The sequence below is a fragment of the Saccopteryx bilineata genome, chromosome 4 (assembly GCF_036850765.1).
Source record: "Saccopteryx bilineata isolate mSacBil1 chromosome 4, mSacBil1_pri_phased_curated, whole genome shotgun sequence".
NCBI lineage: Eukaryota > Metazoa > Chordata > Mammalia > Chiroptera > Emballonuridae > Saccopteryx > Saccopteryx bilineata.
The window spans coordinates 77,539,740-77,562,665 of NC_089493.1; the positions used below are offsets into that span (position 1 = coordinate 77,539,740).

Sequence of the window (22,926 nt, forward strand, 5' to 3'; positions counted from 1 at the left end):
CAGAACATTGGGTGGGCTGGAATATCGCCTTGCTCATATATACATATTCACAACTTGGCCTCTCCTGATATACCTAGGATTATAAAGGGTTTCACTGTAGGGGGAAAATCCAACAGTTTCCTCCATGAAAATCTTGACTGCACAAATGAGAGGTGTTTACAACCTCAGTAGGCTCTGGATCTCTTAGGGCCCCACAACTCCTTACCTCTTTGGTATTCTCCTATCCAAAGTATCTGATGCTAGTTATTCGGTCCTCAGCTTTTGATCCTCTGGAGACCCCCTTCCCCTCTCACCCCCCCCCCAAACCAAATGTATGTCCCCACCCTTGGTTCAGGTATTCTCATCCATTTTCAGAAATTATGTTGGTTCCTCATATCCTTTTCTCCCTTCACCCACCCTATGTTCTCTGGCTTCCCTGGGTCCTGGAATTACTTCCAAAAGACATTGAGATAAATGACTGTGCTTAAAGAAAAAGAGAGGAAGCCAACATATAGAGTAAAATAAAACCTAAGTTGACCCTGGCTGGTTTGCTCAGTGGATAAGCATCATTCTGGAATATGGACATCCCAGGTTTGATTCTTGGTCAGAACATACAAGAGAAGCAACCATCTGCTTCCCCCAACTCTTCTTTCTCTCCCCCTTCCCCTCCTATAGTAAGTGGCTCCATTGTTTCAAGTGTTAGCCCTGGGCCTGAGGATGGCTCCGTTGAGCGTTGTTGGCCTCAGGTGCTAAAAATAACTCAGATTTGAGCATCATCCCCAGACAGGGGTTGCTAGGTGAATCCCAGTGGGAGTGCACATGGGAGTCTACTATCTCCCCTCCTCTCACTTAAAAGAAAAAAGCCTAAGCAGCACTACAGCATCCATAATGAACTTGATTTATTGTTAGAGTGGAAGGCAGCTCCGTAACAGCAGTTGGGAACTAGAGCAGGGAAGTATGAGGAGGAGCAGAGCACAGCAGCATGGGGAGGGTGGGAGCTAGGAAGAACACAGGCTGGTTCATTTTGTTTTCCAGTCACTTGGCAGAGAAGCCGAGTCCTGATGAGCATCTGGATTTCTCAGTCCAGCAGTAGTTTAGCAGGCTGCTCACTGGCTTGCTTGGGTTAAGGTTCTCTCCTGAGATGGTATTTTCAGCCTGTTTTCATCTCACTTGGTAGGAATTAAGCTTTAGCTCAGGTTCCTCTCCCTTTCCTTCATCCCTCTCCTTTTTCCCAAGTCCTCTGGCATGGCATCCACCTCCCAGATCCTCTCTGTCCAAGAGTTTGGGGCTGGAAAGGCAGCCAGTGTTCCCATTTCAGCTGCAGGATGGCATAGTGGAATGCTGGGGAATCACACATTGCCACGTGTCAAATGTTGGGATGTCAGGCAGTGGCTTATTTTTAAAACCCATTACACACCAGGCCACAGTAGATGACCACATGCAGAGAAGCCAAGCAGGGGATGAGAAGGGATCGGGATAATTGGAATGGGTAGGTGAAAACTTCAAAAGGGTAGGGAGCTTGGAAAATTCTGGGTTTGGGGCTGGGCTCTCCTTGCCCCTTTGTGCTGCCCAGTAGTCCTGGTCTGGGCACAGTCCTGGGATATGAATGGTATGAAGCAGGGACTGGGACAATAAGCTCCTTTCTTCTCTCACCAGTCCCTTGGTCAAAAGAGCTTCAAGTTTTAGACTGAGACATTCAGATATGGAGGGAAGCAGTGGGACAGTGTAGCAGCGGTGTACCCCTAGGCCCCTGCTGGAACCCAGACCCTGGTGGGTAAGGGGACAGGAGGTGAAGGGTGCAGTTTTGGGCACCTCACTGACAGAATCCTGTCCCCAGGTCACATAAGTTACTATTGGAAATCTTTCCTTGGGATGATAAATAAATAGCTTGAGATAAAGAGGTCCCTGGGGTTATGGATACGAGGGAGGAGGTTGCACTCTGAGACCCATCCTCACTCCCCACACATACCAGCATTTGGCAGGGCTAGGAAAGGGTGTCACTTCAGGGTCATCAGATGACCTCATTCTAATTTTGTACCCTCCCCCATCCGATCCATTACCTTTGGTTTTGATCATACTTCTCAGGTATGGATGAGGGGTAGGGACAACCCTTCCCATTTAGCCCAGTCCAAGTCCCCACAAGACATCCTGTCTCCTGCCCTCTCCTTCCCCAGCTCTCTCCCAACCCCAAAGGACTTAGCAGTGGTCATTCTCTAAGGGAGCTGGGGGAAGGGGAGTGGCTCTGTCAGAACTCAATCTTGCAGGCTGGGAAGGACTCATCCTGCATGACCACAGTGCTGCTGCTAGCCAGGACCAGGATGTTCAGTTGCTGCTGCTGCTCATGAGTCTGCTGGTACCACTCACGAGTTACCTCCGTGTCATGAGTAGGGATTAGAGTCACCTAGGAGGGAGACAAGACATGCCTGTTATGAGAATGTGAAGGGAAGGTGAGGGGGATGGGACCCCTGATGGTCCAGGAAGTAGTGTCACTGCCCATAGAAAGGGCTCAGTCCTTTTATGAATAATGACTGTGTTCCACTATTGCCTCTGAATAAGCTTTGACCAGACTACCTCCTTGGCATCCCTCACCACTCACCTGAAGATTCTCCCCCCATTGAGCCTTGCCCTCCAGCAGGGCATCCAGCACAGCCCGGCTCGGCTCGCCATTGGCAGGGTCATTCCCACTGACCACATAGTAGGATGCACGCACTCGTCGAAAGAAGTCAAGGTCAGCAGTCTTGCCACTGCAATGATTCGGGATATAGGCGAGATCCACATAAACTGGGGGGCCAGAGCCACCTTTGGAACCCAAGGCCACTGTAGAGACAAGCCAGGACTCATTGTAGAGGAAAAGTAAACTGCTTTTGGCAACATTCTTCCTCCTTCCCTTTCCCCCACTCCTGGAGTCTTAGACCAGCGACCCTCGGCCCCAAACCACAATCTCTCATACTTTTCACATCATACTCACTTGGTCCTGCCTTGAGTCCGTTGACTAGGCCTTTGGACATGGGGCTGTGTCCATCCTTTTCCTCTGCTGGGGTGACCTGGCTTGGAGTACTACGTGGCCGGGGTGGGACCCGTGATGGTCGATCTGCAGCGCCTTTACCAGGGGTGGGTGAGCGTTTTCCCCGAAGATCCAGACGCCGGGCAGGAGATGCTGGCTTGGCCCTGCCTGGGGCCCTGTGCCCTATTCTCCCCTGTGCCTTCTCCTTTTCCCGTAGCCTCTCTACCCTTCCAGACTCTGAGCTGAGCCCCTCAGGATCAGCCATGCACACATCAGGGCGGGGAGGGGACGGGCGAGGGTCGGGCTGGGGAATAGGAGGTGGGTCATTGCCAGGCCTGGGATGGTGAGTTCCACTGACCCCCCCAGCTTTGTCCACAGGCAGGAAGTCCCCATCTTCATCTGAGTCAGCTGCCTCAGCTGTGATGGATGGACACTCCTCAGTTTCCGGTGGAACGTCAGAATCTGACTGTGAGGAGCCTGAGTCGCTGGCTGATGTTGGGGGTGTCTCATCCACCACAGGACAGGGGCCCCCTGTGGCCCCAGGGCCCCCCACCCGGCGCCGCCCCCCTCTCCCTACCTGAGCTTCCTCAGTTGAAAGGTCACTGTCATTTGTGGGTTGGAGCAGAGGTGGGTTCAGGAAGGATGGGGAAAGCTCCCCACGGTGTGGCCGTGGCTCGTAGGCACATCCCTGGGGCCCACCCTCCATCTCAGGGGAGACACTTCTAGGTCGGCCACCAGAGGTCCCTCCAGGACATAGTGGCTGCTCAGGGGAGAGCAGCGTGTCAGGCCGGGAGCTCCTCTCAACAACCTCAGGCCAGGCCCCGCGTTCCCAGGCAGAGCAGCCCTCAGCCTCTTCTTTCTCAGCCTTGGCTGAGGCAAGGCCTGGGGGTTTGGGGCTGGTTTCAGTTGGACCATTGGTGGCACAATCCCCAGAGGGACCTTGGAAGAGGCTTGGCTTCTTGGTGGCTGCCACTGAGCACTCCAGGTGGTAGGGCTGGGTACGATCAGACATGTCTCCAGGCAAGCTTGGAGGTGGAGCTGGGGCCAAGACCAGTGAAGCTGGAGGTGCTGAGCTCAGAGAAGTAAGGTCCCAAAGGCTGTGGGCAGCTGCTTCCATTCCTGGGACCAGCTCTACTGACCCCTGTTCTGCAGCCTCCAGGCCGGGAGGGAAGCGCTCAGCCACACTTGAAACCACAGGTGTGGTGGCTTCAGAGGAGGAGCCTTCAGACAGGGCTGGTGAGGCAGGTCGTGGCAGATTGGAGAGAAGGGGGGGCCCAGGAGAGCTGGGTGATGGGACCTGAGGCAGGGAGGAGTCCAGGCTGGGGGCCTTGGTCACTTCTAGGTACTCATCATGCCGGGCTCTGGTGGGGGGCCCTGGAGCCAGAACCAGAGCTCGGTCCCCAGAGAAGGCAAGGGAGCAACAGGGTGCTGAGTGGGGTTCAGCTGGAGAGGGCAGCTGTGGAGGAGCTGGCTGCAATGAGGAGAAACCAAAGGCTGAAGCAGGGAAGTCCAGGCTGGGTCGAACAGGACCCAGGTGTGAATCCGAGGAAGGTCTGGTTTGTCCCTCACTTTCAGGCCACAGTTTAGGGAGCCCTGTAGGAATGGGATGAGGGGGACTTGGGGACTGGGACTCTTTCTCTGGCTGCTCCAGAGCCCCCTTCTCTAGCTCTGAGTCACTAGTGCTGTCATCCCAGTGACTCCGGCCTGATTCCTTGGGGGATGGGGTTCTCCTATCTGGGCTACAGCTCAGAATGTTACCATTAAGATGGGGGCTTGGGCCTTTACTCAGGGGGATGGGAGCACGGGGAGGTATTGCAGGGGGGATGAGGCTGGGCTCCACACTTGGCCCTGGATCAGGCTCCTGCCTTGGTGGTACGGTGGGTCCCACCAGGGCAGCATAGCTAAAGGATGGGGTATCGAATTGGAGGCTCTTGGGTGAGACAGGAGACGAAAGCTCCTTCTCTGCAGATGTGTTTCGGCCAGCAGCCTCCTCCTTGGTTGAGATGTGTGGGGGCCAATCCCCAGCTGCTCCAAGAAGAGGTTCCCTAGTGGGGCATGCAGGGCCAAGCCCAGTAAGCACCATCTGCTCATAGATGTCTGCGTACTGAAAGCTTCTCTCATCAGGATAGGGCGTGGGCTCTCTCTGCTCTGGCTCCGTCTGCTCAGGCTCCTTGGTAGCATGGTTCTCACTGGCCTTTGGGACTTCTGAACTGTAGGGGCTGCTGTCAAGAGCCCCAGCCTGATCTTCTTCCCTTTTCCCTTCAGCCTTGAGGTAGTCCTTCCCAAGAGGGGAGTATGGCCCACCTTCCAACTCAGCAGCCCCCTCCTGCACTGCAGCCACCACACTATCATACTCGGCTGTGCCCCAGGAGAAGGGTGCAGGAGTATATGGCTCAGGGACAGAGGTTGGGGGAGCTGGAGCTGGGGAGCGGGGTGCAGGGGGCAGGGGTCTGTCCTTGGGCACCCACGGTGGGATGTCAGCCAGCCATGAAGGGGTAGTGGGTTCATTCCTTATAGGCTTAGGCTCTGGGCTAGGGCTCTCTCGTCGTGGGGCTGGAGGAACCCTCTGTCCAACCACTTCAGGTGGGGAACCTGGAGGAGAGATGACCTCAAAAGGTGAGCGGGCAAACTTGTCTTCTTCCTCTGGTGGCAGCCCAACTGGTGACTCAGCAAGCCACTGCTCCACCTTTGGCCCTTTCTGTGATGAGGGCTCTGGGAAACCCTTGAGGTCTGAAGCCCAGGGGCTCTGGGGCATGTGCTCCAAGGGGGGCACTTCTTGCTCATCATCTGGCCCCTCATCAAGGAAAGTGCTCTCCCGCTCCTCAGTGTACCGCGGCCGGGCTCCCTGGCCATCCAGCTCATGAGGGAACCAGACCTTCCGCTCACAGCTCAGCTCCCTCCAGTACGAGTCCTGCTCCAGGGCCACATCCTCTCTATCCCTCCAGTACCTGTTCTCCTGCTCAGGAGATGTGTCCTCCCATGTCCCGGCACGCTCCTTTTGTTCTCCAACTGGTTCCCCTCTGGTTGGAGATGTTTCTCGCCACTCTTGGACCACATCCTGCTCCTTCCAGTATTTCTTTTCCTGATCCTGGGCCTTGTCCTCTTGCACTGGGCTCTCTTCCAGCCCCAGAGCTTTGGTGTTTTCCAGCAAAGCTGCTTGTTTTTGTTCCATGGCATCAACTTTTTCTGAGGATTTTTCCTCTCGGATCTTCTCCTTCGGTTTCACGGTTCTCTCCTGCACTGGGCTCTCCGGCCCCTGAGTTTTTTCCTTCTCTTCTAGAGTCTTATCTTTCTGTGTAAGAGCCTTATTGTTTTGTTCCAGGGCTTCATCATGCCGTCCGAAGGCCCAGTATTTTTGTTCCAAAGCCTGTTCCTCCTTTTCCAAGGCTTTGTCCTTCTGTTCATGGGTCTTGTCCCTCTGTTCAGGGATATCCTTGTCTGTCTGTTCTAAGGCTTTGCCCTTCAGTTCAGAGACTTTGTCCTCTGGTACCTTGTGTTTATGTTCAAAGTCTCTGACTCTTTGTTCTAAGGTTTCATCTTTCTTTTCCGGGACCATGTATTCCTGTTCCAGGGCCCTGTCTTTTGGTTCTAAGTCTCGGACTTTTTGTTCTAGGTCTTTGTCTTTTGGTTCCAGGGCCTCGTCACTCTTTTCCAGGGCTATGTCTCTTGGTCCTAAGCCTCTGACTTTTTGTTCTAAAGCCTTATCCTGCTGTTCAAAAGCCTTGTTCTTTTCTTCCAGAGCCTCATCTTTATGAGCAATGATTGTATCCTTCTGCTTTATGACAACATCCTTCTGCTCCAGAGTTTTGTCCTTCTGCTGTATGACTTCATCCTTTGGCTCAAGTCCTTTGTCCTTCTGCTCTGGGATTCTGTCTTTCAACTCTGGCACGTTATGTTCCAACTTCATTGCAATGTCTTTCATGGCAGGGCTTGGCAAAGACTCGGGACTCTTGGTGACAGAGTTATCAGGTGTCAGAATGTGCTCACCAGGGCTTGTGATCACTTCAGGTGAGTGTTTCCCATCTCCCATCAGTGTCGAGTGAGAGAAGGAGCTGGCAGGTAATATTCTATCCGAGCTTTCATCTGTGATGTCTGTCTGTGCAGAGTATTCAGTTTTCCCATCTATGGGAGGAGACACTGTGGCTGCCCAGGGTTCTGGAATAGACATAGGGGCTAGGTGCTGAGAAGTATCCTCAGCCTGCATCAGAGGTCCCTTTTCTTCCTTTCTAGGGCTTAGTTCCCCAAACTGGAGGGTGCCAAGACTTTCTGGAGATAGCTGTTTAGAAGAGATATCCAGAGAGGTCTCCTTGCTGGGACTTTCTTCTGAGAGAGAAAGTGACCGGGTGTCTTCTGGAGATACCTGTGGCCAAAGGTCTTTATGTAGGTGTTGCTCTGTCAGGCCACAGGGAGACCTGGGGATGACTTTCTCGTTGGCGGTGTCTGGGGAGACCATGTTGAGGACAGAGAGGGACTCTGCATCATTAGGGGAGAGGCTTTGATTAGGAAATTGGAGAACCTCATCTTTCTGAGGTTCACCAGGTTCTTGGAGTGATGTCCTCAAATCTCTTGGAAGGGCTTCTGTTCCCAGAATTGGGCCAGTGGGCTCTCGTGCCTCCACAGTTTCAAAGACTATTGCTTTATCCTGTTCTGGCAATAGTTGGATGGTATAGCCTGTATGTCCCCCAACAATGCTGATGGCTGCTTCCTGGGCTTGGGGACTCCTGGGAGGAGGCACCTGTTCCCCCTTCTCTAGTGTGTCCTCTTCTTCAGGCCCTGGCCTGACTGTCTTCTCTGTAGCATCTTCCTTGCCAACACCTGGTATATGCCTTATGTCTCCCCAGGAGCCTGCTTCCTGAAAGTCTTGGGGCTCAGACTTTTCTTCCACTGGGGACTGATGAAAGGGTGTGTGGGTGGCACTGGGTGGGCCAGATGGTGGAGGAGAGGCCATCTTCACTGTGCTGTCATCTGGGCTGAGGCAGCGCTCCTCCAATTCTCCAAGGGCTGGTTCCCCTGTATATAGGGTGTTCCCAGGAGCACCAAACACTGGGGTTCCATATTGACCGTGAAATTTCTCAGATGTTTCTACACTTGCAGTTTCTTCTTCCTCTTCCACAGCTTTTTCTCCAGGCAAGCCCCTCCCTACAATCTCTCCTCTTTTCTCTGACTCTCCAGTTACAGAGAAATCCTCACAAGGTGGTGATTTGAAGCCCTTGTCTTCTTCGAGTGAGGAGGTTGGTGAGATGGTACCAGCTGATGGCACATAGTCCAAGCCCTGAGTGGCTTCTGTGCGGGATGACGGGATGCTTGTGACTGTGTCAAGCAGCAGGGAACTCTTGCCTGTCTCCTCTGTCTGGGGAGCGGTGAGTGAAGCCACAGACTGGTCCTCAGCCACAGATGTGGCGAAGGAAGAAAGCTTGTCGCACTCAGTGATTGAGGTAGCTGAGGACACGTGCTCCTCTTCAGCCAAAGGGGCAGCCACCATGTTGGGAGGGTAGGTGAGTTCAGTCTCTGATGCTCCATAGCCTTTGCTGGAGGTGACAGGAACAATAATGTCTGCAGGCTGACTAGCCTCAAAGGGGCCAGGATCCTCAGGCCCAGGGAGGTCATATGCACTTGTAGGAAATTTAGGTGGAGCTGAGCGCTCCTCTGGCTCATCATGGATCTCCTCGTCTGAGATGGTCTGCTCTGTCTCTGAGTAACCAGGGATTGTCTCATCCTGGATATAAGAGACATGCTCAGTGGCTCCTGCAGGTGTGGCCAGGCTACTTAGGAATGACGAGGTCTCCTTCTCAGGAGCCTTGCCCTGAAATCCCAGTTCCCGGCCCCCAAGAGCATCCCTGCCCCTTGGAGTTACCTTCAAGGCTTCCTGCATATGTTTTTGGTAAAAACTCTCAGCCTTTGTCTCTTCCTCTTCCTCTGAAGGATGCATCACCTCCATTTCTTCTAACTCAGCCTTCTCAATCACATCCTCCTTTACCTCGGGTTCACTTTCCTCTCTGGCTTCTGTTTTATCAGCTAGCCTCTCTGCTTCCTGCTTCTTTTCCTCCTGGGAGTCTTTCTCTTCCTCTGTTTCAGCCCCAAAGTCTGGGCCTCTATTCTTGCTGCCCTGTTCCTCAGAAGTGTCTGGGACAACCTCTTTCTCCTTCATCACAGGCTTTTCTTGTTCCCGCCCTGGGACAGAGGGTGTTATCCCCTGGGAAGCTGTGCTTGGGACACCCTCCTCTGCAGTGTCTGCAGGGAGAGGTTTCTCTTCTAGTCCTATGTCCCTTTGTTCCACCAGCAACCTCCTCTCCTCACACTTCATCTCCTCAAAGTCCTGTGTGAGGTCCTCTGGTGAAGACAGGGCCAGCTCCCTGTGCCCACTAACTGTTGGAAGTGGTACAGCTGCCTTCTGGGCTGGGGGTGTCCTGGGCTCGGAAGATAGCTCCTTCTCCCCACGGGCAGCCCGGCTCTTGTCTATCTTGACTCTGCCAGGGGCCTTGGCTTTGTAGAGGGTCTTACGTACCTCAGGGGTAAAGGGCTTCAGGTCCGGCTTGGAAATCTTCTTGACCTCAAGTTTGTTATCTTTCCTCTTATCTTCCTTTTTGGCATCCTTCTTCTCCTCCTTCCTCGTTTCATCTTTTTTGAGCTCCTTTCTCTCCTTCTTGATCTCTTTTTTCTCTTTGTCTTTCTTCTCTTCAAGCTTTGATATCTTTTCTTTCAGGTGCTTCTTCCCCACCTTGTCTTTGATCAGCTTTCGCTTCTCTGCCTTTAATGCTTCACTCAACTCTGTCCTCACCCTTTCAGGCTTGGCAGGCTTCTCTGGGAGCTTCTCAGATGGTTCCTTTACCTTCTTCTCTGTCTTGACTAATTCCTTGGCCAGTTCTGAACGGGCCTCTTTGGCTCCCTCTTCGGTCACTTCCTCCCGTTTGGCCAGCTTGCTCACAGCTGCCTTAGTAGTGGCCTTGAGGCTCTCCTTGCTGTCAGCCCGCTGTTTTATTTTGCTGGGTTTGAGGTTGGCGGGCACAGCCCCAGAAGCCAGGTCCTTTTGTGTGGCTACAGGGTAGCGGAGGAAGTCCAGGTGCCGAAGCTTTTCCAGGCCTTCCAAGATCTTGTTCTGGGGAGCATTCCCTGGAAAAAGCACACGCACTATCCTCTCAGCGGGGTTGGCTGGCAGCCAGACCACGAGAGCAGTGATAGAGGTCAGGTAGGGCACCGAGATTTCAGCCTCCTTTCCATTAGCCAGCACAATGCCTGTCTTAGCTTTGCTATTGCCTGCCCACTTCTGCATGAGAAACTGCATCTCCTTGCTGTCCTTGACAGGGTTAAGGACATACATGTCCAGCCGGCCCACGCCCATTTTGTGAAAGAGGGTCAGCGGCTCAATGGTGTTGCTGACCACACGGTACAGAGGCTCAGCCTGGATGCCCAAGCGGTTTAGGTGCTGCAGAGTGAGACAGGCCTCCTCAATGCTGCGCTTGGCCTTCCGGGAGGCATCAGGCAGCCGCAGCTTATCAGGTACGTTGAAAAAGACAACTCCAAGCTCAGGTGAGATGAGGTTCTTCACCCAGTCACTGTAGCTACTGGAGCCCTGGGACTGTTCCTCCTCTAGTTCTGCCACCTTGCGCTGTAGGAGTCCATTGATGCCTGGCAGGTTGTCTGCCCCGATGTGTGTGAGCAGCACCGAGTCAATGCGGTCCAGGTGCCGCACCAGCTTCCAGAAGCAGGACTTGCGATCAGAGCCACCATCCACTAGGATATTGAAACCATTCACGGCAAAAAGGGCAGAGTCCCCACGGCCACCAGGGAAGATGTAGCAGCAAGGTTTGGAGAGCTTGAGGAAGCCCCCTGAGGTAGGGGGCTCTAGCAGGTCAAAAGGGGATGGCACATCCACAGTCTCAGTGACGTATTCGGAGAACTCAGCTACACCATCCATTGTGGGCAGCATGGGCTCAGGGTTTAGCTGGAGATGCAGGGTCTCTTTGGAACTGGATAGTCCCAAGTGGCTCCAATCACCCTCCCCTAAGCAGGACACGGTGAGGAAGGCCTGGATCCCAGGGTCTCTATTGCTGAGCAATTGAGCAATCTAGAGTAATGGGAGATAGAAGGAGATCATTGGGGTTGTCTTAATCTGACTCAGATTCAGTCTGCTAATCTTCACCACTCTCCAAGGTAATCTACCTTTCTGCCAGGACCACCAATGGTCAAGCAATATAAGATATTCCCTTCCATGGATCTCTCCCCATAGCTTTAGTCCTATCTCATATTCTATTCCTTCAGACATGCAGACATGGAACTCACCTCTGGCTTGTGAAGAACTTGGACAAAGTTTTGATAGGAGTAGGTCCCACTCTGTAGGATGAGGTCTCCCCCTGGCTCTAAACTTTGCCCACTCAAAATCAGGAGTTTGTGAGCTGATGGGCTGCTGAGGAGATGGTGAACCTAGAATGGAAGGAGGGGAGTGATCACAGATGTAGGAAACCCAGGGGAGGACACTGAATGTTCCTGGTTTCCCCTCAGTACTGCAAGGACGCGGTCCCTCCTGGTAGCCCCACAACACCTCCATGGTGGGGCTGGAGACTATAAGGCAGCTTAGATGGCAGAGAAAGAATGGTTCAAAGCCAATTCCAGGAAGTACTGGCCTTACAGCTTTCACTGGCAAGCGTGAGTTACAGCACTTTCGAACTAAGTCCTCGTGGCAAGGCACAGGCCCTGGTCTTACCTCAGAGCTGATGCTGTCGGCACTGGGGTTTACCAGGACGATGGTCTCTAGAATCTCACTCTGATGGCAAAGGGTCCTCTGGCCTGAGGGAGAGATGCAGGGATTTGTACTGAAGAAAGTGGGTATATATTAAAATAGAGAGATGTTGTACAGGGCACAAGAGAAAAGAATGCACTACCAGAAAATGGGGCTTAAGAGTGAGAAGCCTGGCTATCCTTAGATCCTGCTACTTTGGAAACTGCTGAGTGAGGTCAGTCAAAGGACCAGCTCCTCTAGCCCTCCCCTCTCAGGGTTTCTTCCTCCCCTCTTCCATACAATCTATCTTCTCCCTCCCTTTATCTGCCACACCCTCTGCCTGGAACTCCAGCCTCAGACTGTGCTTGTAGACAAGAAGCTTTTGTCCCTCTAGAGCACTAAGCTCCTGGTGCTGCCTGCGGATGGGGGCGGGGGGGGGGGGGGGGGGGCTCAGCTGGAGGGAGGGCTTCTGGGACATGATCTTCACTCAGTTCTTTCCTCTCTAGCCTGTGTCTGCCTTGGGCTTTCATGCTGGCAGACTGGCTGGAAATGAGGAGACGGGCACTTTTGTGTAGTGTCTGCAGGCTCTCCATCCTTCCCAACCCCCATCCAAGCCCAGAATTCCCATTCCAAAAGACTGAGAGAAGTGTGCACTATCTAAACCCATGGGTTTGTTTTTCCTTACAATTCAAAGAGTAGAAATGGGACTATAACTTCTTGTTTTGTTCTCTGGTTCCTCAGAGGCCAAGCCTGCAATCACAAACATGCACTTGATCATATTGTTCCCACCTCCAAAGGTTTCACAGCTACGTCTCCTACCCCACCTTCATGTTCCCAGGCTCCGGGAACGCCTGGTTCACTACCTACAACCCATCTCTCTTTATTTATTTATTTATTTATTTATTTATTTATTTATGTATTTATTTATTTATTTATTTATTGCAGAGTCAGAGAGAGGGATAGACAGGAACAGACAGATGGGAACGGAGAGATGAGAAGCATCAATCATTAGTTTTTTATTGTGCATTGCAACATCTTAGTTGTTCATTGATTGCTTTCTCATATGTGCCTTGACCACAGGCCTTCAGCAGACCGAGTAACCTCTTGCTGGAGCCAGCGACCTTGGGTTCAAGCTGGTGGGATTTTCCTCAAACCAGATGAGCCTGCGCTCAAGCTGGCGACCTCGGGGTGTTGATCCTGGGTCAGAGGGTGTTGATCCTGGGTTGATTCCAGTCCGACGCTCTATCCACTGCCCCATCGCCTGGTCAGGCCTACAACCCATCTCTTGTGAACACTTTCTCCTCTCATCCTTGCCCCTCTCCTGTGGGCCTTCTGCCACGGAGAGGAGAGTTAGCAGTTCACAAACAAGATCGAGTGTTCCCCAGGCCATGGAGAAAGATAGGACACCGTCAAATCCCCTATCCACTTCCCTTCTCCAGGCTCACATGAAACACCAAGCAACACAACAAAGAAAGTGGCAGGTTAGACAGAAGATACTGAAGAAAGATGCTGCCATACTTTGCTCCTGCCCTTGCTGATTGCAGCACACAGTGGAGTTACCTTACAGAGGGGTGAACAGGTGGCCTGGGGAGTGGGCTGTCTGGAGGGCTCATAATCTTCTACTAGACCCTCTTCTGCGACCCAGCTCTCTCTTCTTTCTGGGGCTCTGACAAGAGGAGCCTGGGGCCAGGGCCTTTGTTAAGGGAAGGAGTCTTGGTGCCAGGATCAGGCAGATTTGGCAGCAAGTAGCTGCAGTTGAAGCTGCAGGGCAAGTTAACTATGGAGGGTATCAGATCAAATACTATACAGGGCTGGGGGTGGGTGACGGACCAAGAGGAGTTCAAGGGTTCTCTTCTATTCAGTTGGGAATTGAGGGAAGCTCCGAGGTCAGTTCAAAGGAAGCCAGGGGCAGGGCTGGGGCAGTTGAGGGATATCATGGTTCAGAGAGCAACTGGCCCTAGGCTAGCTCTAAGTAGTTTAGATTTAAAAGGGCAATTCCTGCCGCCCCCCCCCCCCTACAAACCACAAGGTCACACATTTGAGCTCAGACACTCAGAAAGAGAAATATCTGTGGTACATACCGATTTGCTTCCTCTCTACTATCCCCCTCCCAGTCTCAATCCCCATCCTTGCAATCCCCTATTTATAACCACTAGACTTCTCTGATCCTGTCTTGGAGCAAGACCCTCTCCCTCAGCCAAGCACTCTCCAGTTCTAACTGGCAACTCCAGGGATTTTTATCCTGCTGCCCTCCTTTTCAGGCCTGGGAGAAAGTACTGTTTCTGTCTTCTGCTCCCCCAGCAATTCCGCCAGAGGGAATAGACTTGTTTTTCCTTTTTCTTTGTGGAGGGCTTCTTGTAAGTCAGGGTCACTTCCCTTGGCCAGTAATGGGATGGGGGTGGGCTGCGGGTGCTGAAGCTGAGCCTGCAGGAGGGCAGGTGTCTCTGCAGTGAGGCAAAGGGGAGGGACGCTCGGGCAGCTGCAGTTTGCCGCAGTGTGTGAGTGTGTGTGTGAGTGTGCGCTGAGCTCCGCCCCCACCCCCACCCCAGCATGACAAGTCATTTTCTTGGCTGCCTCTGCATGGGGGGTAGAGAATGGGGGACGCAAAGAGGGAGAAAAAACTGGCGCTTCTGTTCCAGAGCCCCCATCTTGAAAAGAGAAGCAGAGATGAGTTGGGGGTGGGGCTGAGACTGGGAACCAGTGGGGTTGACAGGACTGGGAATGCTGGGCAGCTGCTCGGCGGGGAGTGCTCTTAATCTCCACAGTGGCCTCTCAATCTCCAGAGGGAGCCAGAAAGGGGCTGGGGGGTGGCTAGAATCCCAATCTCAAGCTAGTCACAGGGTAGGGAGTACAGGGAGCCCACTGCAAATAGATCGGTTTGTGAAGAGACGCGTGCCACGTCTTAATGACCTTTTCCTCCCTTCTTTTCCACAGTGTCCCCCCACCTTCCCTTACTTGGCAAAAACTTGCCGTCACACTCACCCCCAGCATAGGAGGAGCAGCTGAGCTTTCTAGCAGCAGACACGCAGAGACCCTCCCATTAGGTACATTCCCATAACATCCGCCTTTCCCTCAGATTCTTCTGCCTCTGCCCAAAGACACAGCCCCAAACTCTTCCAGAGCCCAGGCTGCCAAGCTGAGCCAGTGACACCACCCTCTGCTGCTGCCTCTCGGCTGATGTCTCTCGGCCCGGCCCAGCCTGAGAGGTGGACTGTCACTGTCTTGGCCTCATTGGCCTCTACCAGGTTCTGGGTCCAGGCTAGCCCCTAAAGCGAGTAATGTTTGTTTTTCTCTATTCTCCCACCCTGCTGGGCCAGTTTCAGAAACACCAGATTAGGTATCAATTCTCTTCCCATTACTCCCATTTCACCTCTCTATCACAGCATCCCACACTCCCCATGCCAAGCCCTTCCGCAGTTTGGTTCGGTTCTTACCCTGGGTGTGGGAGGGAGCCCCTCTGGGAGGCTGAAGCTCCGGCCTCAGCCGGCAGCTTCAGGGAAGAGTCTGCGGTACTTGGGGTGGGAGTGGGGGGGGGGGGGCCCCGTGCTTGATGGCGAGGGCGGGGCCAGGACAGGGAAGAGGGGTTGGTCCATGACGAGGCACTGGAGACTTAACTGTTTCTTTGCCTTCACAATGTCACTGCTCTGATACCTTGCCTGGGCTCTGGGGGGACTGAGGAGATGTCTAGCAATTCAAAGACCCAGGTTGGCCTCCAGTGGCCCACAGGACCCTTCTCCCCAACCCTGCCTAGTCAAGAAATACTCTTTTAGCATCAGCCAAAAGACCAAAGCCCTGTGCCGGGGATATAGGATGTATGTGCCATCTGGGCCCTCCCCCTTCTCTCAGGAACCATCTGCTGCCTCTCCCCTCAGACCCTGGGAATGTCCTTCAATCCCTGGAGGAACAGGAACCAAAGGGGCTGGGGGCTTGGAAGCATAGAATAGGACTGAGAGAACTACTTGAGACAAGGTTGGGGACAGTAGTTGCACTGAGTTCTGCCGGCTTCTGAGCCACAGCTGCAGAAACCAGAGGAAGGCAGAAATAAGTCTCATTTTAGTTTGGAGGTAGATTGAAATTCTGGAGTGGACACATGGTCCTTGACAATCTAGGGTGGGACAGAGGAACCCTGGGAACATACAATTCCAGTTCAGCACAGCTTAGTAAACACACAGGCACTGATACTATACTGCTCACAAAAATTAGGGGATATTTCAAAATGAATATGAAGCTATAAAATATCCCCTAATTTTTGTAAGCAGTGTAGGAATTCTTGGGTCATTGGGTATGAAGAGGCAGGGTAAAAGAGCTAACAGGGACTAAGAAAGATCACCAGGGCCCCAGGCCTCAGCTAGATTTCTTACTGTAGGCCAATTATTAAATGTAACAAAATATTCTTTAGATTTAAAAAAAATCTTATGACTTTGTAGAATGTTGGGTCCCTGTTTGCTCCTTTTCCTGCACTTTTCTATGTCTCTTTAATTTCTCTGTCTTATACTATCTTAATCCTTTTAATATTGGTCTTGTTACCTCTGTCTCAGATTTAGAGACATGTTCAAGGAGTTAAAGGGAGGATCTGGAGAGCTCTAGCAGTCAGAGCCAACCAGATGATAAGTGATGTTCATGCTCCCACAAAATCTTTCCCTGCCCTCTTCTTTTCTTTCCATCAACTTCTCTAGGCCTTGCCAACTCCTAAAGCCTTCCTCACATTGATGTCCACCAACTCACATCCCAGCACCAGCCCCACCCTTGCCCCAGGCTGCCAAGAATTGCTTCTGAAGGTCAGAGAAGCCAAAATAGTCTCTGCTCTCAGCATCCCCCAACCCCCCTAAACTGCTGCTAGAGGAGAGGAGGAGCTGAGTCACCAGTACTGGGGAGAGGGACGGACGGAGGGGAAGGACTCCTTGCACAGATCCGGGGATGCAAAGCAGCAACATGGCAACAGCCCCATTTGGATAGAGGAAGCCATCTGCAGAGATACACAACGCAAACCAGGCCGAGTTCCGAGCATCACCATAGGGAAATGCCTCCCTTCTGCAACTTTATACTTCCTATTTCCTCTCACCTCAAACCCTTTATCTCCTTTCTGCTTTCCAGGGCTCTCTGGATTGTACAAAGGAGGGAAACGAGTAGACATTGGCTTGAGAACAAAATAACATTTCTCACCCTAGTGCAGAGTCCACCCTTATTCTCAGCTGCTACCCCCAAGGGCCACACCCTGGGCATGATTCCAACTCACAGTGGAGTTTTCCTTTAGCCCTCAACCTCTGAACAGCCACCCACCACAACTGTTTACCTGCTGTGTTCTTAGGCTCTGATGTAATGAAATAGTGAGATGCCAAAGAAGAGAGTGAGGTTGAAGCTCAGATACAAAGTGAGATCCAAAGTCCTGCATTTGAGACCTGACTCTACCATTTCATTAATCATGCAATTAACTCACATAAAATGAGTATAATGTTAGAATCATTCTCCAATAATGCTGTGAGGAGTGAATGGCACAAAAGATGAAAACATGCTTCATTCCTAGAGTCCTAAACCTACAATGTACAAATGCCACTGGAAATCTGTCTCCCTTTTGCAGAAGAGCTATGAGAAGTCATCTAGGTAATCAGAGAAACCCTAAATCAGAATCTCAAACCAGACCAACTTTAGAGTACCCTTAGCTCCCAGTAAACCTATAACTGGAAGTGTCTATAGGACAGGACTTCAAGTACTAGTCATGTCCCTGCTTTCCTATTTTAGACAGCAATGCAAACCCCAGTAGTTGAGGCCAGTGAGCTGCCCTATTAATTCAGAATGTTTTTCATGTTTGAAATGATCAGAACTAGCACTGCCTGAGCACATCAGTGGTATTAGAGGGTCAGACAGAATTTCAGCCTGTGTGTTTTAGAGTCCTAGAATATCAAGCATGAATTGTAAATTATGAAACCCTCTCCCTTTTCTGTAGGTACCCAATAGTACAGGGGTAGTCAACCGTTTTATACCTACCGCCCACTTTTGTATCTCTGTTAGTAGTAAAATTTTCTAACCGCCCACTGGTTCCACAGTAATGGTGATTTATAAAGTAGGAAAGTAACTTTATAAAATTTGTAAAGCAGAGTTACAGCAAGTTAAAGCATATTATGTCAGATTTTCGCTAAGTTTGGCAGAATAAATCTTTATAAAACAACTTACTATATAGTTAAATCTATCTTTCTATTTATACTTTGGTTGCTCCGCTACTGCCCACCATGAAAGCTGGAACGCCCACTAGTGAGTGGTAGGGACCAGGTTGACTACCACTGCAATAGTAGAAGTACCACAGAATTATTTAAGCTCAGTTTTTCATTATCTTAATTGTTTCTGGGTTTGTTTTATAAAGCTTGGGAACTCCAGCTTTTTCCAGGAGTTAGAAAGGAAGGCTCACCTGATCAGGTGGTGGTGCAGTGGATACAGAGTTGACCTGGGCCACTGAGGACCCAGGTTCAAAATCCTGAGGTCACCACTTGAGCATGGAATCATAGACATGACCCCATGGTCACTGGCTTAAGCTCAAAGATTGCTGGCTTGAGTCCAAGGCAATGAGCAAGAAGTCACTGTCTTGGCTAGAGTCTCCCTTCACCCCAGTCAAAGCATGTATGAGAAGCAATCAATGAAAACCTAATGTGCCACAACTATGAGTTGATGCTTCTCATCTCTTTCCCTTCCTGTCTGTCCCTGTCTTTCTCTCACCAAAATAAAATAAAATAAAATAAAATAAAATAAAATAAAATAAAATAAAATAAAATAAAATCTTCATCCAAGTCACCACTGGAGAGTGACTAGCTGGTGCAAAATTCACCTAGGAAAACCATTACAAGATTTGACCACTAGCAGGAGTTGGCCTGACCCGGCGGTGGTCCAGAGGATAGAGGATCGGCTAAGGACACAGAGGATGACCCAGGTTCAAAACCCCAACGTCGCCTGCTTGAGTGCAGGCCCACCTGAGCATGAGGTCACCAGCTTGAGCATAGGATCATAGACATGACCCCCTGGTCACTGGCTTGAAGGCCAAGGTGGCTAGTTTGAGCAAATGGTCACTGGCTTGGCTGAAACCCCCAGGTCAAGGCACATATGAGAAAGCAATCAATGAACAATTAAGGTGCCATAACTATGAATTGATGCTTCTCATCTCTCTCCCTTCCTGACCTTCTGTCTCTGTTTGTCTATCTCTCTCTCTCTCTCAAAAGAAAGAAAGAAAGAAAGAAAGAAAGAAAGAAAGAAAGAAAGAAAGAAAGAAAGAAAGAAAGAAAGGAAGAAAGAAAGAAAGGAAGAAAGAAAGAAAGAAAGAAAAAATAGAAGGAGCTGGACCACCGACTCTCCATTAGAGGATCCCTCATTTTTTGAGTGTGTGAGTGGAGAGAGAGGTGGCTAGGAATTATTGCCTAGGAATAATTGCACTCTCTCTGTCATTGTAGGGTACAGTTTTGTCCTATTTCTAAGTATTTTGGCTTAGAGCTTAAGGATAGGTGAGAGGGATGGTGGCCCAGCCTGTGGGGTGGCCAGGAAGGATTAAGCCATAAGGTATTAGTGAATCCTCTTGAGCCCATCCCAGCAGCCTGGTTCCCTCTGCCTCCTCATTAAAGGGAGGCTGAAGGGAGAGTCAGTGTCTGCAGCTGCTCTAGGCTGACTGTTGTTTGTGGAGACAGCTGAAAGAGGAGCCAGCAAGGGTGGGGCTGTGGCTGTCTTGAGCCATGTGGGTTTTTCCAGGAAATTCTCTACTATTCTCCAGGGACAGAGACAGGCCACCGAAAAAAATGTGCAAACCTAAAAAAATTCAGTAGGCAACCTGAAAAAACTTAGTAGGCTAAAGCAAGCACTGATCTTGGGTATATGGCCCTAAGCTGCTTGAGGATACCACGGCATAACTCTGAAAAGATCTAGTAGGTGTTTACATGTCAGTGCTTGTTCTTGAGAGGGCCCTGAGAGTAACTATGCATCTCCCATGTAGACATCTTCCCAAGCATCCCCATATCTTAATTTAAAGAATGGCTAATTATTTCGGTTTAACTTCTGTACATTCATACATCATTCTAGAAAGCAGCCTAATCGTAAGTCTCTGTATTCAAAAGGACAAGGTTAGACAATTCAGTATAAATTATGAACATCAGCAGATACTCCCCAGACTTCAATTCAGTCATTCATTTTATCTGCTATCATCCCCTTATCCAATCTTGCACCAAAGCTCCAAGGAGTAATAAGTGGTAAAATTATCAATTTTCAATCATCAGTCCTAATGGAGGAAGCTATGACATGAGTAATTCTAAATACATGCAGTCTCAAAACCGTGAGTAGCTAGCTTCACAGGAAGCCAGTCACATCAAGAAGATGCCAGCTTCACATTTTAAAAATGCTGCACATATTCCTAAGATAATAAAACATTAGTCATGTTCACCTTGTCTTCTCTCTCCAGAGGAGTCAGTGATCAGGGAAATGACCAAAGATGTGGTAGTTCGCAGGAGGAGCATGAAGAGAAGGAAATGCAACAACCTACATACTGAATAATTGAGAATCATCTACATAAGATATGAATTTAGTCATTTGATGCAGTAACCATAGAGTTGAATGGATTTTATATTCCATAAAGGCACTGGCACATGGATTGATGTGTCAATATTTACCAACAACATGCCCAGAACTTGTATAATGAGATGTAGGGCTTTCTGCGGTCTCCTCACAGACACTGTCATGGAACGGTAGCTCCTAAAATACTGTTTTCTTAAATGCTTGACCCATCTCTCCTACCCAGCAGAATGGGAAACTGCATCCTATGAACTTTGATCTCAGAGTTAAATTTTTTTAATTTATTTTTATTGATTTCAATGAGAGAAGAAGGAGAGAGAGAGAGAGAGAGAGAGAGAGAGAGACGAGAACATCAAGCTGTTCCTGTATGTGCCCTGACCGGGAACTGAACCGGCAACCTTTGTGCTTCGAGAATTAAACTTCAAAATGTGACTAGCTCTTGTAGCAGTAAATCCAGGAGACCCTGCATCCACACTGGATTTGATGGTGCTTATCAGCCTTTTGTGCCAGATTTCTGCTCTGCTGTGGAGATCTGTTGGCTGAGGTAAAGAAGGAACCAGAGACCCTGAAACCTGGCTGTGCAGTCTGAGGAAAAGTTCTAAACAAGAATCTGGGAAGCAAGGATCTGGGAAAGGTTTTTGTAAAGGGAAACAAGGAAACTGGGCTACACAGAAAAGAGAACACATAAAAGAGAGTGAATTTGTACATGGAGATGATTGATTGTTCATGAGAAGTACTTCATTTCCTCAGTGCATGTCAATAGCTTGTCCATAAACCACCCACTTCTCAGGTAGATTTTACATTCTTCAGCCTGCTTCTACCATCATACTATATCTCTGTGAAGTGTACCGGGTATGTGGGAATAGCTATGGAGCTTTACAAGTCTCCCCTGAAGAGTCCCTCCCTTCTCATCACCCCCTACACTCAAATCTCCCACAAGGTCAGTTTTGCCAGGGAGAGTGGACCTCTGCTCCTCTGTGGCCAACCCTCACCCAAAGAACTGAAACAAATGACACTAGTCCTAACCTTTGACCTCTGAAGAGAAGTGAGCTAGGTGCCGGGTGATAAAGAGTCTCAATTGTTGGTTCAAATCAAAGGATGATAAGTCAATGTTCCAGGAGAGAATCCCTGTAAGAGAAAAAGAAACAAAGAGGACGTTAGATAATGTCAGAGGGATTGGACTTCAGAGAGCACTTCCAAACTCACAAAAGGGGTAAGGAGAGGGAAAGGATAAGGAATGTCGCCATAATAAGCCTCACTGATGTCTTTAAGAAAGGTGGTCAGTGGCTATGGTTGTCTCCCATCCTATGCCTTTATCTTAGGCTTTGCCTGAGCCAGAGGGAGAGGTGCAGAGTTTAGGCTAAACTTGGTCATTAGTGAGTTTGCAGGAATTTTCTTGCAGAGTTGCCCAATGGTGATACCCAAGGACCTATTCCCAGACACTACTGCAGGCTGTCTTCCCAGCTAACTAGGATTCTAGATTCTTCTTCTATGCCCCCCTCCTCGCCTGCCTCCACCCCTTCCAGGCTTGCTTCCACCCGCCGGTGGCTCTGCAGTACTGCGCCACTGGCTGACAACTGGGGAGGGAGGTGAGGACTGAGGAGCCTGTGGCCACAGAGGTCACTCCCTCAGGTTGGCCACGCACACTAGGAGATTTGAGATTTGTCCGCAGCGTTCATTTCACCTATGCCTGTTCAGGGATCCTAAAGAAGAAACTAAGGTAGGGACATGGACTCTTCAGGGGAAGGTGAGGATTTTCAGGACATCTGGACCAAGACACTGCGGGAGAGAGGGTGTGACCAGAGGGGACCCAAGGATTGTACAGAGCTACCCCGCCTCAGGGAGATTGCGGAATGCCATGGGGTGTGCGGGAAGGATGGGGAAGCGAGATGTTGGCAGGTCGGGAGAATACGGACGCATGACATGGAAGATGCAGGTGACAGAGGCTGATGATTCAGACTAACAGGACGCGCGGATTTCAGTAAGTGCACAGTAGGGATAGAGGATGCATCCGTACGCTCTGGGAGATAAATGCAGATGGCGGAGAAGCTCGGGATGGAGGATGTCCCGAGCACGGCCAGGACAGCGGCTCACCTTGTTCAAGGTGGGCCCGCACGGCCCTCAGCTGATTCTCTGTACCGATATCACCGATCACGATGAGCAAAGAGTGTTTCCGGAGGTCCCAGCGTGCCGCGGCCGTAGCGGTTCTGGCTTGGCACAGCGGCTCCGCGGGGTTTTGAGACAGCGGTGAGCCGAAGCTTGGGAGCCTCAGCCCCGGACTTGTCTCCATGGTAACGCCGCGAGGCTGCCGGGGCAGAGCCTCGGTCTCCATGGAAACTCCTTTGGAGGGCTTGGCCCGCAGCGTCCGCTGCAGGGGGAGTGCGCGCAGTTCTTAAAGGCCAGCGGCAGGAGCTGCTCATTGGCTGCTGCCTGTCAGGAGGCGGAGCACTGGCGCCGCAGGGGCTGGGCAGGGGCCTCCACGATCCGGCTCTGCGGTCTGGTACAGCCCGGGCTGGAGTACCCGCTTTCCGCCTTCTTCTCGGATTCGTTTTCCAGCGGGAGCTGTCACTCGTACTTGGGCAGGATTGGGGATTCTCAGGGGCCGAGTGGAGGGGCGAGTCGATTGCTTGGGCGACGGAAGAAGCTTCTAGTTAGGATGTTTCCCCTATAAGTACCGTCTTGCAATTCC

The 22,926-nt window shown here is 50.9% G+C and overlaps 1 protein-coding gene across 2 annotated transcripts; it reads right to left on the bottom strand.

The window, feature by feature from the left end:
• Positions 1-861: 861 nt before the first annotated feature.
• On the bottom strand, positions 862-22,569 carry MAP1A (microtubule associated protein 1A). 2 transcript variants are annotated; one of them, XM_066276867.1, is made up of 7 exons: positions 22,332-22,569; positions 21,264-21,365; positions 11,685-11,767; positions 11,264-11,404; positions 2,948-11,048; positions 2,576-2,796; positions 862-2,380 (listed from the first exon to the last, which is right to left on the bottom strand). In XM_066276867.1, the coding sequence occupies exons 1-7, from the start codon at positions 22,567-22,569 to the stop codon at positions 2,225-2,227; spliced, it is 9,042 nt and encodes a 3,013-aa protein (XP_066132964.1). In that variant the 3' UTR covers positions 862-2,224. The 2 variants fall into 2 exon arrangements, with proteins under 2 accessions (XP_066132964.1, XP_066132966.1); XM_066276869.1 differs by lacking the exons at positions 21,264-21,365; positions 22,332-22,569 and adding an exon at positions 15,134-15,190.
• Between the last annotated feature and the right edge of the window lie 357 nt (positions 22,570-22,926).